The 19,364-nt window shown below is 44.8% G+C and overlaps 1 protein-coding gene across 2 annotated transcripts in view; it reads left to right on the forward strand.

Moving 5' to 3' along the window:
• SHC3 (SHC adaptor protein 3) overlaps positions 1 to 19,364 on the forward strand; it is a 48,682-nt gene that overhangs the window by 15,479 nt on the left and 13,839 nt on the right. For both annotated transcript variants that reach the window (XM_080972719.1, XM_080972718.1), the window contains 5 exons: positions 6,706 to 6,776; positions 7,467 to 7,530; positions 9,890 to 10,009; positions 14,984 to 15,037; positions 17,230 to 17,281. In XM_080972719.1, coding sequence (XP_080828845.1) covers positions 6,706 to 6,776; positions 7,467 to 7,530; positions 9,890 to 10,009; positions 14,984 to 15,037; positions 17,230 to 17,281 — 361 coding nt within the window. The remainder of the gene's footprint in view (positions 1 to 6,705; positions 6,777 to 7,466; positions 7,531 to 9,889; positions 10,010 to 14,983; positions 15,038 to 17,229; positions 17,282 to 19,364) is intronic.

Here is a 19,364-nt window from a genome sequence, read left to right on the forward strand (position 1 = left end):
TGGGCAGGAGCAGGGACCAAGCAACGGGAGCTCACCCCGTTGCAGGGATTTGAACCGCCGACCTTCTGATCGGCAAGCCCTAGGCTCTGTGGTTTAGACCACAGTGCCCGCCGTGTTAAGAACAATATTAAATACTGAATTTCTACAATTGCACCCTTGCACCTATAGTATACACCTTCCGATGTGTTTTATGTAGGAACAGAATAATCATTGTTTATTAGTATTTCAGAGAGTGTTAATAGCGTCCAAAGGAGGTCTGATTCAGGTTGCTTAGTTTTAACCTTTTCCCCTGCAAAATTTCCTATAATAACCTCTGCTCCTGCCTCAGCTGTTATTTGCCACATTGAACAAAACATATGACACCTATTTGTGTCCTCTCTGCTGCTTCTGGGGCAAATAGCAGCTTTAGGGGAGCACTTTGATTGGAAAAAAACAGTGGATGGAAGGGATAGTTTAACCCTCCTCTCCCATCTCCACAGTCCCAAGCCTACTCGGATATGTAATTCTATTTTTTTATGTTTACTTAAAAAACTGTTGGTTTTATTTAAATGCTGAGTGTTATTAAGTCTTGCTGTTTTTGGTCTTATAGCTATTTAATGTGAACCCACACCTCACTCTTGTTTCTCAGTAGTTTCCAGACGTCCCCGTTTCCTGGGGACAGTCCCCATATTTACAAATCAGTCCCCTGACAAAATCCATCTATTTAGTAGGAAGTTGAAAAGTGTCTCCTGATTCATTGAAAAAAAATCTGGTAACCTTACAGAAGACACCTTTGGGCTTGCAACCCTGTCTGCGCTCACTGTCTGAGTTCACTATTAGAAGGAGTGATGTATGCACTAACACAATATGTTCGTGCAATAACACATATTACATTGATTAACTTGTGCCATGGAGTTTGATGTATTATAGTGAGTGCTATCTATGACTCAGGAAATGAAAAATATAAACTTTAATGTGCCAACCTTGCTTTTCTTATTATCTGTCTGAATTGATTTGCTAAAATTTAGCAGCTCGCAGCGAACCTCCCAGTTTTCATTTCAAGAATTGCTTTTGGCCAAAATATTTCCCCCCGTAACCTAAAGGACAGTATTTGTTTTGTTCAAGTATTCTCGGCTCGTTTAAAATGAGGTGGCAAAGAAACTGTGATCTTAATGTGCATCTCGCTTCTGAAAATTGAATTGTAAATGGATAATGGAAATGGACACAGTCTATGGGTGTTTTTAGACACTCTCTGTTTTGCGGTAGAATTCAATCACATACAGTACCAGCAATTTCCAGCTGTGGAATTCCAGCTGATCAGGAGGTATTATGCAACAAACCCACTTCCTAAGAAGATTAGGTTTTTGGCGATAAGGAAAGTGATGGGAGAATGCACTGGAAAATGTCGGATAACACTTGCTCTCTGACCTCTCTGCAAACAAATCATAATAAATGCACAATAAATACCTCGCTTCACCCTCCTTCCAGTTAAATCAGAACGAACGCTCAATAAACAGGCCATCTAGACCATTTGCTTTTTCTTCTCTGAAGATGAAGAGGGCTTCCATAGGGGGGGCTTAATTGGAGATATTGCAAATAAGTTATTGGCAGCATTTTTTAAAAAAATTACTTATTGAATTCCCAGCTTGGAAGGGCGAATCCAGATTAAACAGGAAAGGGTGGGATTTAGGCTGGCATTTTGAAGTCAATGGCATCATATGGACATTGCAAAAACATGCATGCCTGAGGAACACTGATCCCGCAAGGAAATCTGTAGGACTTCCCACTTCATTTTATTATTATGATTTTATTTATGATTTTCAGTTTTATACATCTCAATAATTTTACAATCATTTTAACATTTCAAAACTCAACTTCCCCCTCTCTCTGCGGTTCCTTAAATTTGTTTTTTATATTTTCTGCATATTCCAAATTGACTTAAGTTACTCATATTTTCATCTACTTTAAATATATACTCTTATAAAACTTCAGGTTTTATAACTGCCAATGTTCTTATCTATTTACAGTTTATTTGTAGATATTCCATAAACCATTTCCATTCTTTTATAAAAAGTTTGTTATCTTGATTTCTTCTTTTTCCGGTACGTTTCGCCATTTCTGCATATTTCATAAGTTCTTCTATCCCTTCTTCTTCTTTCTACAAGTAACATTCTACAGCGACTACAGAGGACTTCCCACTTCAGCTTAGTAAATCAATAAGTCAAGGAGTTAGGGTTGCCTCTGGCAATCCTATCAGAACGAGACTGCTCAGTGTGACCTAGGAAGTTCACAGTATATGCTGAGAACGCTCTTAGTAGAAGAAGGGCAAGAAGGCAACTAAATTTCTCCCCTCCACAGAGCTACGAAACTGGTGAGAAGCTGCAGTGAGCATCCAAGGTGGATGTGGATTTGAGACTTTTTACTGCAGAGCTCTTGATTTTATATTTCTTAAATGGCAGATTAATAGTACAGTTTCCTTTACAAAGCAAATGCATAGCCCACCAGCTATTCTGTTAACTATTAAAGGAATTTAATGCCTTTCTCTTGTTCGTCATCCACGCCCTCCTGAGATTGAAGAATTAGATTAAATTGCAGCCTTAAATCTCTATGTCTCCTTGTCATTCTCCAGTGCTCAAATCTCACCCATTAGAACGTAATTCAGATATGGGAACTGCATATTAAGAGATCTTCTTTCACACATGAATATATCTGAAAACACACATATTCATATCTTTCCCTCATGTGCAATTAACACCCTGGATATTTCTTTTAATGAAGCCATTTTTGTGTTATCACATTGCTGTACAAGTAATCAGTTCAACATGAATAAATCTTGGCAAGTTTTTGAAGGAAGGCTCCTCTTTTCCAGCTAAAACTATTACAATGCGACGCTGAGACAGATTGTATGCAGACAGCCATGAATTCAAATCTCCCTAAGTAAGAAATTTCTAATTTTGCAGGCCTATTTTTAGAATAGTTAATAGAGGGCTGGCTGTCAACCAGCGTTTTCAGGGATTTTCTGCGCCAGGATTAAATGCAGATGACTTTGCTGCTCGCATCATCAAAATGTATACCTCTGACCAGACGTTGCGTAGAATCTCAAGGGTACGGGGTATTGCATTTTTGTTCATGAAATATTTCTAAGGTCACATTGCAGCACCTTTATTTTTTATACTTCATTTAAACTGCCATTTCAGCGTCTGCTGGGTGGGTGATAGGGACCGGGGGACTCTTAGCAAAGGTTATATGGGTAATATTTAAGATTAATTGCAGGGGGGGGGGGAAATGGCTGAGAAGTTCCTGACCCATGCCTGAGTCCTGTTTCTGTTTGCTGGCCTTCCAGCAGTTGTAATTTATGCAATGTCAGGTGGCTGTCCCTTTCTTTTATATCGTTGCGATTTGAGACCACCCCCCCAGCACACCCCAAAAATGAAACACAGTGACACAGGATTTTAGTTTAAGTTATTGGGCAAAATTTAGGCCACAACTTTATTGAATACAAAATGTGAGTGGTATTGGCTTAGGCATTGGAATCATCCAAACTGGTGTATTAGATTCCCACCCGCATCACGGGGAATCTGATAAAAGGGTGAAACACTGCCAGAGGGAGCACCGCCAGAGGGTCCAGACTGGCATTCACCCCCGGTGCCCCCGTGGGGTCCTGGTATGGCCCTAGCCCCTTAGGCCAACCCCTAGATTTCTTTAAAGGAATTCCCTTGAGCTTGGAGGGGCAGGTGATAGCCGCACCTCCCCTCCCCACACATTGCTGATCCAATGCCTAACCGCCAAACCTTACAAAGTTGTGACGATTGCTACTGTGGTAGGTGAAAACCAAATGGCCCTGCCAATTTGCCAGATGGAAAAATTCCTACCAGGCCCCCATTGCAAAACAGGCGGCCAACAAGTCCATAGCAAGGCCAGATGGACCTAAATAAAGGATGGGTGGGTGGGTGGTCCGCTGCACGAAGGCAAAGAGAACCAGCAAACAACGCGTAGGGCTTAAATATTGTTTCACAGTCACCCCACAAGCCAAGGGTCCAAGTGACCATGAAATGACCAACCGGAGTGGAGCAGGGCATAGCCCTCCCCACGCCGGGAGGTGGGGGGTGCTTAGAGATCCGATGGCAACGCGCTCCCTCCTTGAAGAGGAATTGATATCTCATCCACATTGGTGGGTGATTGATTAGGGGTTGCAACTCCCAGTTCATACGCCTGATCTGCCCAACTCCTGCTGCAAATTTATCTGGCCTCCAAGGACCAAACAATTTTGGCGACAGCAGCTAAAAACAGGGTGGAAGTGGATGGGTGGGACTTAAGTAGACACTGCGCTGGCTGGGCAGAATCTGGTGCTTTGGTAGGAGTGCAAATTGCCCTCTTCCTGATCATTGAGTCAATTGTCTGATGTGTGCAGAGAGGGTGATACTCCTTCTTCCCAAATGGATCAGCCGAAGAGGGAGGACTGTGTGTGTGTGTTCTCTGTGTGTTTGTGCATGCAAGAATGTGTGTGAGAGAGTTGGGTGGGCTCACCCCTGCATTACACTACCTCCCGTGTAGATCTGCTGCGTAGCATTTTACAGGGCTGAGCGGTGAAGGGCGTGTTTAGAGAGTTCAAAACTCCGACTCCGTGTGATGGAGGTAGATCTGTGTTCTCCTCATACGGCAGGATCTGCTGTTGAATTTCTACAGCAAAAGGTCAAGGGGGATGCTGATTCTCCATGATTGCTTCTAAGTGCCCAGAAGGTAGTGCTTTCCTCGCTGACTTCTTGGTGCCACAGTGAAATATACTCGGAGTCCTGTAGTGATTTCATGCTCTTTATTGCAGCTTGTAAAACAGTGATTGAATTGCCCCCCAAACCTCAGGCTTTTATATACAGTGGTACCTCAGGTTACATACGCTTCAGGTTACAGACTCTGCTAACCCAGAAATATTAGTTCAGGTTAAGAACTTTGCTTCAGGCGGTGTGGCGGCAGCAGCAGGAGGCCCCATTAGCTAAAGTGGTGCTTCAGGTTAAGAACAGTTTCAGGTTAAGAACGGACCTCTGGAACGAATTAAGTACTTAACCCGAGGTACCACTGTACATTATTTACACAATGAGTTCCGTCTGATTGGCTGATTCTGCTTCCCTCCTGGAGCCTGATTGGTCTTTTCCTGCAGGCCAATCAGTTGTTGCATTCTAGGATCCTACTTGCCTATTATTCTGGGATCCAGGCTTAGTACATAACACACAGTGAACTTGGAGGAGAGAGAAGCTGCGAGGAGGGAAGTTGCAGAGGGGTGTTGAGCTCCTCACCTCTGTGCCTCCTCTGCTTCAACAATCCAATTCCCAGCTCTCTACTTAATTGAGTTCTTGCTTAACCAGATTTGGGTGAATGTGCACACACTCATTATTTATAGTCTGAGCCTAATGCAGGCATAGTGTGTGAAAAGTGTTTAGATCCACTGCATCGACAGCTTTCAGTGGGGCTGGTGTCCACCCTCAGTTACTTTTCATTGAGTATCTGCTGTAAAGTTGGAAATGAACCCTGAAGGAAAGTGAAGAATCCAAGGACTCCTTAGGAACCCAGAACAGCATGGAGTGAGCCAGAGGTTTCTAGCATGTCTTATGCAAACAGCAAAAGAACAGTTCCATAGTCTCACTGGGTTAAAGCTGACCAAAAGTCCAGAGGTAGCATTATTATCAATTTACGATGGGGTGGAAGATTTGCAGGCTATGAAGGACTTGCTCACAAATTTATTGACAGCCGTGCAAATTATTATAGCCAGGAAGTGGAAGGGGCAAGCAGAATATAAAATGGAAGAATGGTATAAAGAGGTGTGGGATATAACTACTAATGATAAATTAACATGTGCCATTAAGGTAAGATGGGGAATATGCAGGAGAAATGATTTTGAGGAGATATGGAAGGTGTTTGAAGAATTTGTACACTGCAAGAGGTATGGAATTTTTGGAAGGTAGGATAGTTACAATGGAATGGTCTCAGGGGTGGGGTGCACATTTTTATTCTTATTTATTTAGGATTATTTCATTGTCCAAAAAACAAAAAGCACAACACTAAAAAAATTAAAGAACAGTTCCATTGTCAAAAGCTGTTCCTTTTGAAAACGATCCCCCTGCACAAATAAATTGATCCAGTTGCTCACTCTTCTTCACCCCTCCAAAGAGATGTTTTGCTTTTTGTAAATCACGCAACTTGATCTCACTGTGTCAAGTGGGGAAGGGCCTCGCTTGTCCATTAACAGCCGTGCATCCATGTAAGAATCTGGTGGGTGGGAAGAGTTTCTGCGTCAATAAAGGGCTGTGATTTTCTTCCCTTCTATTATTGTTGTTGTTGTTAAATTTTAATCTTGTTCATTTTGTGTGGACTATTATACTATAAAGGTAAAGGGACCCCTAACCATTAGGTCCAGTCGTGACCGACTCTGGGGTTGCGGCGCGCATCTCACTTTATTGGCCAAGGGAGCTGGCGTACAGCTTCCGGGTCATACTGTACTTTTATTTGTTTTATCAGTTTGAGTGGGGACTCTTGTTTGGTGAAAATGAGACATACAGTATAAGAACATGCATAAATAAAGCTACATAAATTCCTATGTGTGCCCCATTCTCCATCTGTTTGTGTGCACTTGTGGGAGGAAATGATTTGTGCTTTTATTTTGCATTTTAAAATGCCTGTTATAAATTCCTTTCCCACTTATGCTTATTTACCATTTTCTTCTCCTTCCCGCAGTACTTGGGATGTATAGAGGTCTTGCGTTCCATGAGATCCCTTGACTTCAATACTAGAACACAGATTACAAGGTAATATGAGATGATGTACTGCAATACTTTTCCACATCTATCTTTTGAACTACCTTGCATAAGTACGTACCATCTGAAGAAGAACAAAAGCAGAAAAGAATCCTCACAGAACTCTAGCCCAATGGTTGCCATTAATCTGATGGGGATTAATTTTATAATGAAATTATTTTAGAATGTTTTATCATTTTACTGCTGTTAGCCGCTCTGAGCCTGGCTTCAGCTGGGGAGGGCGGGATATAAATAAAATTTATTATTATTATTATTATTATTATTATTATTATTATTATTTGTGTTTCTTTTCCTTATTCACACCTGAATAAAAGCAGAGCATTTCTGTGGGCTGGGCAGGGGCTGCCTCTTATGGTTCTACCACCTGAGGTAGCTGCTTCACTCTGCCTCAACTGTGGGTTAGCTCTGAATATGCTAAAACTTCACAATTCCCTAAGAAAATTAGCAAGATTGGTTGCCCTGCTTTTCTTACTTTTAACATACTCGATACAGCCTATGAGACCATCAAATAGTGTAATATTTCAAATGCAAACTTTGGTTTGCTATGTGCATCAGAGTGTTTTAGTCCATTTGCAGACTTTCCAGTAGATCATTACTTGAATGCCATCATGAGAAACCAAACTGTATGCTTCTGGCACCATGAAACCATTTGCTACCCAATGTACTTTTCTGTCTCTCCAGGGAAGCGATCAGCCTTGTTTGCGATGCTGTGCCGGCAGCCAAAGGAGCCTTTAAAAAAAGAAAGGTAATTGCCTTGTGTCTTTTTGTCAACGTGATCATATTCTCTCATCTTGGGACCAAACGGGATGCGACATTAAGTCCATGTATGCATTTTACACGTACAATTTTTGTCCTTTGAATTGCTGCCATGGGAGGACCTGGGCAGTATTGTGCCCATGGCAAAGGCAGTTAATCCTTTACCTGTGTACCAAAATCACAACACACATGCACATACAAATATTGGCGCTCCTATTGGGGTCAACAGAGATTCTTCCACTGGCACTTTCCTAAATAACGTATTTGAGTGAGATGGTTCGCTGATATCATACATTAATACTGGGTAGGGGGAAGCTACTGGGGCGACTGCTCTGGGTGCCATTCTTTTTGTGGGAATGTTCAGGGTGGCAGGAGAGGATACATTGTTTATTAATATCCTTCCTAACTTGTGCTAGCAAGTTCCTTCATGTAGCAAAGTTACATTCCCCTTTCTTACATGCACAGAAGGTAGCTTGTAGCAGGCTCGTGTGAGTCTCTCACTATTACAGTGGTACCTCCGGTTACATACACTTCAGGTTGCATACACTACAGGTTACAGACTCCACTAACCCAGAAATAGTACCTTGGGTTAAGAACTTTGCTTCAGGATGAGAACAGAAATCGTGCTTTGGCGGCACAGCAGCAGTGGGAGGCCCCATTAGCTAAAGTGGTGCTTCAGGTTAAGAACAGTTTCAGGTTAAGAACAGACCTCCGGAACGAATTAAGTACTTAACCTGAGGTACTACTGTATACAGTTCAGTCTGACTCAGTTTGAATTGTAAATTCCTGGAAAGTTCCCTTTAATCCCTCTTAAAAGAATAAAGACACGGCAATCTTATTAAAAGTCAATAAAAGAAGTTTACTCACATCAGTTCACAGTTGGATTCCTGAAGGCAGACTTAGTTACAAACATGTACATGTGGATCTACCCCACATGGCGGATAATCCCAGTGCTTCTGCTAACTGGCAGCTAGCAGAGCATTCCTAGCTGAGAAGCTGGTCGAACGAAGAAGGAAGTGAAAGAGAGAGAGAGTGCTGCATGACTCGTCCTTTTGTTACCTGGACAGGTAAGGTCATTCCCATCTCTAGTCACATTCAAGGGAAGGATGCTCCAGCCCAGGAGGAATAGGAAGTTTTGACTCGCTGGACCTAGGAGCGTACGAAGGCAGGGGTGGGGTGGCGCGCCCCAGGTGTCACCCTGGGGGGGGGGTAAGATGGCCCACTGCCTCCCCCCCAGCTGTAGAGTGGCCAAGGGCACGCGGCTTCCTCCACCACTGGCTGAACCAACATTCCCTTGCATGTCCACTCTAGGAAAACAAGGCATGTTGTATTTTCAGCCAGTGCGCCTGTTAATACTTGTCTAACAGCATTTTTCCTGAATGAAATAAAACAACACTTTCCTCCACGCTTGCAAACCCTAAAGGAAGGGCTTGTGTCCCCAAATTGTCCCAACTGTGTGGAGAATCCACACAAATGGTTTGTTACTCAACTCTGTGAGTTAGATGAAGTGATTTAAAGTGGCTTTCGTTAGCAGATATAATTGCAAATGTTTCAGCATTTCTATAGTTAATATATTTTAGTTTTCTGCTGTTACAGAAAAGCTTCTCTTCTGACACTTGTCGTGACTTTGAGGTAATTTGGCATTGCTCTGCATGTTCATCTCATGCCTCTTTGTTCTTTTTATCTATTTATTACATTCGTTTAATATGCAATCCATTCTCCCAAGGAGCTCAGAATGGTGTACAGTGGTACCTCAGGTTACAGACGCTTCAGGTTACAGACTCCGCTAACCCAGAAATAGTACCTCAGGTTAAGAACTTTGCTTCAGGATGAGAACAGAAATTGTGTGGCGGCGGCGGCGGCAGCCCTCAGTAGCTAAAGTGGTACCTCAGGTTAAGAACAGTTTCAGGTTAAGAACGGACCACCAGAACGAATTAAGTTCTTAACCCGAGGTACCACTGTACATGGTTCCTCATTCCCATTTCATCCTCAGAACAACCCTGTGAGGTAGGGTAGGCCGGGAGATGGTGACTGAAGCAAGGTTATCCAGTAGGGTTTTTAGGGGAATTTGAATCCAGGTCTCCCTGGTATGACACAAACCACTTTAGATCACTGTATTTTCCTTATCTATATGGAAACAATCTCTCTCCTCGTAGCACTGTCCCTTCCTTGTGAATCAATACGCGACTTCTTTCTTACTAACTTCGGATAAAAGCAGCCGCAGAACGTTGATTAAAATGTCACACTCTTGACGAATAAACCCCAGAGGCTCCCCGTTTATGCAGCGTGGAGTCAGGTGTCACCAGATGCTCGTAGAGTACTGAGATGTGTGATTTTTGTTTTCACAGCCGCCGAGTAAAGCCCTCTCTAGTATCTTGGGTAAGAGCAACCTTCAGTTCGCAGGAATGAGCATTACTCTGAATATCTCTACCACCAGCTTAAACCTGATGACGCCTGATTCAAGACAGGTCTGTATGCTCTAATTCCTGCTTGCTGCTTTGAATAGTTCCATGGCGCTTGTTCCTTGCTACCTGCCAGATTATTTCTGTGCTTAGTGGTCCTGCAAAGTCTTTTGTTATAACTAGCATTTGCCGGTACATCCGAGTAGCTGAACACTGGAAGATCCAGGGCAGACAAAAATAAGTACTTTTGTCACACAGCACATGTTAAAGTGCGGGATTTGCTCCAGAAAAAGGGAGGGATGACCACCAATGTGGACGACAAATGCATGGAGGATTAGGTCGTCCATAGCTAGAACTCATTAAGGTAAAAAGGTAAAGGAGCCCTGGATGGTTAAGTCCAGTCAAAGGTGACTGTGGGGTGTGGCGCTCATTTCGCTTCAGGCTGAAGGAGCCGACGTTTGTCCACAGAAAGCTTTCCGGGTCATGTGGCCAGCATGACTAAACCGCTTCTGGTGCAACGGGACACCGTGACAGAAACCAGAGCACATGGAAATGCCATTCACCTACTCACCACAGCGGCACCTATTTATCTACTTGCACTGGTGTGCTTTCGAACTGCTAGGTTGGCAGGAACTGGGACAGAGCAATGGGAGCTCATTCTGTCACAGGGATTCGAACCGCCGACCTTCCGATTGGCAAGCCCAAGAGGCTCAGTGGTTTAGACCACAGCGCCACCCACTTCCTGAATAAACAAGCACATAATCACTGATAGGTCCACCTGCCATTGTGAGGCTCAAAGCAATGAAGATGATGCCTCCTCAGCTGTTGCCATTGGCTGTGGGTTTCTTGTGATGCCACAAAAGCACTTGGCAACTGAGTGGATATACAGGCAGGCCATGGGGAAAGCCCTTTTCTATTTCCAGCAGGACACACCTGGCAATGGATGTGACATTCAGTACTGCCCAGGTTTCTTCCACTTGGAGGAGGCAAACTGGTGAATGGAAGGAGGCAATCCTCTGGCAGTGGGATGCTAGGGAGCGATAATAAGGCAAGTTGGCTTGCTTGAAGGCTGCTGGTATCTGTGGATGGAAGCTGGCGGACGTCTCATGATGGACCTAACGGTAGCTTCTGGCACAATGGGACACCATGACGGATACCAGAGCACATGGAAATGCCATTTACCTTCCTGCCGCCGCGGTACCTGTTTATCTACTTGCACTGGTGTGCTTTTGAACCGCTAGGTTGGCAGGAACTGGGACAAAGCAATGGGAGCTCACTCTGTCAAGGGGGTTGGAACTGCCGACCTTCCAATAGGCAAGCCCAAAAGGCTCAGTGGTTTAGACCAGAATGCCACCTGCGTCCCTTTACCTACAACCCGTTATGGCTATGTCCTAACCCTGTTGACTTTAGTATGCCTCAGAGCTGCTGCACTCATGTTCTGCTATGGGGCTTTCCATTTGGGTTGCCCCTGAGACAACAGTCAACAATACTATATGATCATTTGGTCTGATCCAGCAAAGCTCTTATGCAATTTTATGCAGCTGTTCTGTTCCAAGCAGATCAGGGTGTGTCTGCCTGAGCGCACCATCAGTGTGTATTAGTATAGTGCTGGGTTTCTCAAACTTGGGTTTTTTTGGGGACTACAATTCCCATCATCCCTGGCCACTGGTCCTGCTAGCTAGGGATGATGGGAGTTGTAGTCCAAAACCAGCTGCAGACCCAAGTTTGGGAAACCCTGGTATAGTGTATTTTCTGGATTTGGATATTAAAGCTTTCAAGACAAGACAAATTGCATTGGAACAGAAGAGTCCATCTGCAGACATCCTCAAAAGTTAACCAGACTAACTCCTCTTTGGTGGCAGGGAGTGTCAGATCATCCTCTTTAAAAAGCCAGCAAAACCATTACTGTTGGGCTCTTATTCACAAATATAATTGGGAGAAGGAGGAAAACTAAGTAGAGAAGTAGTAGAGCTCTGCTGTGCAAGCAGAAGGTCCCAGGTCCAGTCCCTGGCTTCTCCAGGTAGGTCTGAGAATGTTTTCTGCCTGAACCCTGAGGAGGCAATGATGGTAAATGCAGGCCAGGGATGAACTTTGCCCAAGCCATGCACTGCACTGGCCCATCTTCAAAGCCCAAATGTTTTGGCCTGGGCGGAACAGGTCCTTGTACTCTTATTATGCCCTTTGCTTGTCTGGTTGGGGGACGGAGAGCGTGCGTAGAAACTCGCCCACTGCACAAAGGTGGAACTTCCATTTCGTCTGCTCTGCCTACATTTGCCTCTTTTTCTGCCCCACTCCTGCTGTAGGCAATAGTGAGTTAGTGTCAGGGACGGGGCAGAGGAGGGATGGCAGAGACCGACTCCCCAGCCTGACCTTCTAGAGAAGAAGAAGACAGTTCAGAATTACAACAGGGGTTTGAGGGAGATCACAGCTCAGAGGCAGATGAGGGGAAAAGCTGGGGAATAATGGGAGAGGAGGAAGAAGAAGGACCAGAGGGAGCACAGCTGACAGATTCATTGTCTTTAGAAAGCATTCCATACCCCCGTCTCCCAAAACCTGGCGAGCCTTGAAAGTAGGAAAGCAGAGAGCTCAAAGGCAGAAGGCACATTTCAACACCCGTGGCTGTGACGCATGAGAGAGGAAGGGAGTGGAGACTCACTCGGGGGCAACGTCATTATTCTAAGAGGCTGTATTTCTAAGCATCTCTCTGTGAATATTGAATAAAAAGCAGTTGGTAAGAACTTCTCCTTGTTTTATCCATTCCTGGCAACCTGCCATGGGGGTTCGATCCTCTGCTGCCTGACAGCTAGATGGACCAACGGTCTGGGTAATATAAGACAACTTCCTATTTTCCTACTAAAATGGGACTACAAAGTAAGCAAACGGGTCTCTCTCTCTCTTTTCCCTAGGATAAAAGTACCATTAAAAAGGGGGTGGGTCTGGGATGCGGGTGGCGCTGTGGGTTAAACCACAGAGCCTAGGACTTGCCGATCAGAAGGTCGGCGGTTCGAATCCCCGTGACAGGGTGAGCTCCCGTTGCTTGGTCCCTGCTCCTGCCAACCTAGCAGTTCGAAAGCATGTCAAAGTGCAAGTAGATAAATAGGTACCACTCTGGCGGGAAGGTAAACGGTGTTTCCGTGCACTGCTCTGGTTCGCCAGAAGCGGCTTAGTCATGCTAGCCACATGACCTGGAAGCTGTACACTGGCTCCCTCAGCCAATAAAGCAGGTGAGCGCTGCAACCCCAGAGTCGGACACGACTGGACCTAATGGTCAGGGGTCCCTTTACCTTCACCGTTTAGCTCCATGGTAGGGCACATTCTTTGCATGCAAAAGATTTAATTCCCAACCTCTCCAGGTAAGGATGGAAAAGACTCCTGTATAAAGCCCTGGAGAGCAGCTGCCAATTAGTGGCAGAAATTCTGGACCAATGTCTGCACTGCAGAACTCTATGCTATCTATGCTATCTAACATGGTATAAGGCAGCTGTAGGTGTATTTCCTTATCCCTTCTTGCCACCTTCTCCAGCCGCGGTGAAACATGTATGCTTCTTCAATTTGGCAGTATTTGTAGGGTATTCTGACTCAAAGGGCACCCAGATGGAAGTTTCAGATGGGGTTTGGTGGATGCGCATTCATTGCAAATGGCTTCCCACAATCTGCACAAACGGGTGACTCTGTGCTGTGCTTCCACCTGTCCTTGCCTGCCCACTCTGCCTAAGGCAGGATCCGTGGGCTGCAGGATCCGTGGGGCAAGAGTCATACTGTGATGACACCAAAAGCCAGCCCGCCTTGCAAGATTCCAGGACTTTGGGTTTAGCATCTGAGTGCCGCTCTGAGATCCTGGGGAGTTGCCATCTGGGCATGCTGTCACAGAAGGTTTGGAGACGCACGACTTTGCACATTTGTTTTTGATATTATTGTTTCTGTTTTTAAGCTTTCGAGGACGTTTCAAGCTCATGGCTGCCCCCAAACCAACCCTGGAAACTAGTCAAAACAAAATAAAAAAATTCCTTCCAGTATCACCTTAGAGACCAACTAAGTTTGTTATAGATCCTGAAGCTGAGGCTCCAATACTTTGGCCACCTCATGAGAAGAGAAGACTCCCTGGAAAAGACCCTGATGTTGGGAAAGATTGAGGGCACAAGGAGAAGGGGACGACAGAGGACGAGATGGTTGGATAGTGTTCTTGAAGCTACCAGCATGAGTTTGACCAAACTGTGGGAGGCAGTGGACGACAGGAGTGCCTGGTGTGCTCTGGTCCATGGGGTCACGAAGAGTCGGACACGACTAAACGACTAAACAACAAGAAGTTTGTTATTGGTGTGAGCTTTCGTGTGATTGCACACTTCTTCAGATACACTTCTTCAGATATCTGAAGAAGTGTGCATGCACACAATAGCTCATACCAATAACAAACTTAACTGGTCTCTCAGGTGCTACTAGGGACGCAGGTGGTGCTGTGGGTTAAACCACAGAGCCTAGGACTTGCCGATCAGTAGGTCGGCGGTTCGAATCCCCATGATGGGCTGAGCTCCCATTGCTCAGTCCCTGTTCTTGCCAACCTAGCAGTTTGAAAGCACGTCAAAGTGCAAGTAGATAAATAGGTCCCGCTCCGGCGGGAAGGTAAACGGTGTTTCCGTGCGCTGCTCTGGTTCGCCAGAAGCGGCTTAGTCATGCTGGCTACATGACCTGGAAGCTGTACACCGGCTCCCTTGGCCAATAAAGCGAGATGAGCGCCACAACCCCAGAGTCGGCCACAACTGGACCTAATGGTCAGGGGTCCCTTTACCTTTAAGGTGCTACTGGAAGGAATTTTTTTATTTTGTTTTGACTACAACAGACTAACACGGCTACCTACCTGTACCAGGAAACTGTAGTTTGCTACAGCTGCATAGAACTGTGTCTCTCTAGGGAGAAGGTAAACTACACTTCCCAGAATTCTTTGGGGGAAGCCATGTGCTTTAAACATATGATGCGAATGTGACTCTGGAAAGTCTGACTGCATCTCACGCTCATGCTAATCTTTTTCCGAACCCTTTACAGATTATAGCAAACCATCATATGCAGTCTATTTCCTTTGCATCTGGAGTCGATGTGGTAAGCATTTGATTCATTTATTTAGAATCTTTCTCATTTTGGAACTGATGAAATCATAGTGTGGTACTGATGTAAGGGTACTGTGCCGCAACTGATCACTTAACTTGTTGAGGAAATATTGCTAATTAGACCTTTGCCATTAAGTTCTCAGTGAAAGCTCTGGAAATTCAAAACAAGGCATCATCATTCAGTTTAACTTGAACACTCCTATGCTATATGAAGGTACTCTCAGAGGTGTTACAGTAAAGATGAAATGAAGCCAATATGTTGTGAAAATAACTTCATGCTTAAAAAGAAAGAAAAAAGGAAGAACCCCCATATTATCAATAGCATAGCGGTCTGAACACTAAATGACTGTATAATGAGCAATTTCTGCTGTGGGCAGAGGTGTTTCTAGCCTCTACAGTTATTTAACCTCTATTTGTAACCCAAGTGTCAGCTCCTGAAATGCCACTGCCTACTGAATTTTCGGAACGTGAGTTGCCTAGTGGCAAGCAAGAGATGGGTGGAGGGGAGGCCCAGTTCAAAGGATTGTTGTCACACAGGGCTAAATTTACACATGCATCTCTCACCACGGTGACTCTCAGTTAAATGCATGAACTGTCCGCTTTGAAAAGTTTTGCATGACTTGAAAGCAGATGGTATCAAAGTTCCATCCAAGTATGCTGTGCATTCACAACTGGAGGCAGCAATCATTTTGCCCAGACACTGAGGTCCAGCTCCGAGGGCCTTCTGGCAGTTCCCTCACTGCAAGAAGTGAGGTTACAGGGGTAACCAGGCAGAGGGCCTTCTCGGTAGTGGCGCCCGCCCTGTGGAATGCCCTCCCATCAGATGTCAAGGAAATAAACAACTATCTGACTTTTAGAAGACATCTGAAGGCAGCCCTGTTTAGGGAAGTTTTAATGTTTGATGTTTTATTCTGTTTTTAATCCGTTGGGAGCCACACAGTGTGGCTGGGGAAACCCAGCCTGATGGACGGGGTATATAAACAAACAAACAAATATACAGTGGTACCTCTGGATGCGAACAGGATCTGTTCCAGAGCCCTGTTCGCATCCTGAAGCGAACGTAACACGCGTCTGTGCGTGCTGCATTTCGCCACTTCCGTTCATGTGCATGACGTCATTTTGAGCATCTGCGCATGCGCGAGCTGCGAAACCCGGAAGTAACGTGCTCCGTTACTTCCAGGTCGCCATGGAGCGCAACCCAAAAATATTCAACAACCTTAGCCAGAGTTAGGGAACCCGTCACCCACCAGATCAGCTCAACCAACATGGCCAATGGTCAGGAATTATGGGAGTGATACTCCAACAAGATTTGCAGGGCCACAGCTCCCCTCCCCCCGACCCTAGTGATGACTCAAATGTGTGAATTATTGTTGCGTTTGTGAGCTGTGCCCATATTCATTTGTAGTTACCTCTCCCTTTTCTTCCACCTCTGCTCCCCCCCACCTTTTTATAAACTTGTATTATAAGTTGAAACTCATCTCTTGCATATTCTCTTACCACAAACTTCTGGATTTGTGCTTTTTAGCTTAAATACTGAAGACCTACAAACACACCTCAGTGTGGTACAGATTGTGTTGGAGCACAGAAGAAAAAAAAGAGTTGCAATGTTCCTCAGCAGGAACATGTGGTATTCTCTCGACTAATATTCCATTGATACAACACTCCTGAAATCCCACTCACAATTTACAAAAGCACTGGGATGGGGGGGGGGGCGGATATTACATTTCCCCACTTACAAAATATTGGCTCATTTCAGATGTAACAACAAAAATGGTTTGTTGCTTTAAGAAAATTGTACCTCCTCAATATACAGCATGCCATTTTAATTGTAATTTGGGTACCTTTCGATAGATACTGGAAAAGATGGCCCAGTTTTTAATGGTATTATAGCCTTTGAATTGATGGTTTTATACCAAGGACACACTCTATTATTTTGCAGGGTTTTCTGTGCAAGAGGTTCTCTCTGTCTTCCTGCCTTAATGTATCTACTCTAGAATCTAATCTCTCTATCTGGATGATATTTATAACACACTCGTCACCATGGTATCCAAGCACAGGCAACCAGTTGCAAACACTCAGATGAAAAGCAGCGCACCTTTGTTGCAGCATAAAATGAAAACTCACATGATATTCATGGTAGATGTTTGTCTCCTTGCCCCCCATCTCCTCTCCCTCTGCCAACAGGATACAACAGACTATGTCGCCTATGTAGCTAAGGACCCTGTGAATCGCAGAGGTAAAGTACTGCTTAACATTCAATCTCCTCTTCTTTTTGAAAACGTACGCTGCTCAGATTCTCATTAAGGCACTGCGTTCTGTTGATAATGGCTTCCCTTCCACTAACGGTATCACACACCATATTCAAAATGTATTCTGTTATTTCTTACATTCGCATCCCGCCTTGCCTCCAAAGAGCTCAGTTGCCAAATCAGATGAGATGTCAGAGCTCTGAGATGGGATTTCCTGTTTCTTAAAATTATGGAAAACAGCAGCTCCAGCGTTTGGAGACTGGGGTGGCCAGTCTTTTCTCCTAACTGCCACTTCTACAAATGGAAAACACACACGCGCCTTTCCTGGAGCCCCTATTAGTGGGAATGTTCAGGGTGGCAGTACAGGATATATTGTTTATTAATATCCTTCCTAACTTGCGCTAGCAAGTTCCTTTACTTACCAGAGCTACATTCACATTCTACATGCACAGCAGATAGCTGGTTGCAGACTCGTGTGAGCCTCTCACTATTGTACGACTCAGTCTGTCTCAGATTGAATTGTACGTTCATGGTAAGTTCCCTTGAATCCCTCTTAAAAGAATAAAGACACCACAATCTAATTCAAAGTCAATAAAAGAAGTTTACTTACATCAGTTCACAGTTGGATCCCTGAAGGCAGACTTAGTTACAAATATGTACATGCGGATCTACCCCATATGGGGGAATAATCCCAGTGACTGCAGGCTAGCAGTCCAGCACTTCACATGATGAAAGGAAGATGGAAAAGAGAGAGAATTGCTGCGTGACTTGTCCTTTTGTTACCTGGACAGGTTAGGTCACACCCACCTTCTATCACATGCAAAAGGAAGGATGCTCCAGCCAGAAGGAACAGGAAGTTTCAACTGGCTGGACCAAACATTTCCCTGCGTGTCCACTCTAGGAAAACAAGGAATGTTGTACTTGACTGCTCCCAGTGGATTACATCCCACACTATTCCCACCAGTTAGAAGAAAACCATGCATAGGCAGGCACAATACTGGAGTAAAGTGTTAACTACCCATGACAGTGGTCCCGATCTAAACGGCCCCTTACACAATTTCTGTTTGTCAAAATGTTAAGAGGTGGGATGAACACAGATCTCTATTGTCTTGTCTTGGGGAAGGGCTGTAGTTCAGCAGTAGATAATGGCCGCTTGCCACATTTATGGGGGTGGGGGGCACAGTTGTGGCCCCCTTGCGTTTCGCCTTCGCCCTGGCAGCTAGAGCATGCTTGCTCTCCGGCTGCTGCTGGGGAATTCCCCTCGGCCAGTGATAGCGAGAGGCGGTCTTCCCACCAAAGAGGGCAATTTCAGTGGGCCAATCGGAGGCCCCACTTGGAGGGTGGTGCCTCATTGGATGGTTGGCCATTGGCTGTTGCCTTGCCCAGCCCGGCAGTGAGGCTTAAAAGGCTAGCTGCATGTGGCTTCCACAGAGAGCAGAAACCTTCCCACCCACCTCTTTTGAATCAATCCATTTCCATTTCAGAAGGTCCCAAGTTCAGAAGACCATACTGAGATAGCCTGACCAACTGTCCAGCTTGATAAAAGGCAACTTCCTATAGTATATTCCTATGTCTACTTTGGTCCTCAAAGTTGCATTTTGAACCTTATGAAGTAGGTCTGGCAGTGAGTCGATGACTTGGTTAAAGCCATCCACTGGGCTGAGTGGGGATTTGATTTGAACCTCAGTTCCTGCATAGAAATTCACCTGAAAGGCTAGGCAGCTGCTCAGTTTGCATCCATAAGGTGCCCCACTAAACTCAGGACATTTATATGGTGCTGTGGACAAGGTTTAACTTAAGGAATGTTTCTCAGTTTGAGCAATCTTTTGAGTTGCTAGCTCAGTCACGTCCTCAGAGTTTTTGTGAGACTCTTCTCTTGCAGCTGTATTAACTAGAAGTAATTAATCAGAAAACGCCAAAGAGGAAGAAAATGATTTGTAGCCTCCTAGATGAGAAATATGTACAGGTCTGCTATAGAAGGTTATAAACTATTAAGTTGGAAGGTGACTGAGCCATTAGTCTACTTCTCCATGGGGGATGGACAGCTTGGTAGCTGTCTTTTAAATTTTG

Source organism: Podarcis pityusensis, assembly GCF_964106645.2.
Source record: "Podarcis pityusensis genome assembly, chromosome: 11".
In the NCBI taxonomy this organism is placed as follows: Eukaryota; Metazoa; Chordata; class Lepidosauria; order Squamata; family Lacertidae; genus Podarcis; species Podarcis pityusensis.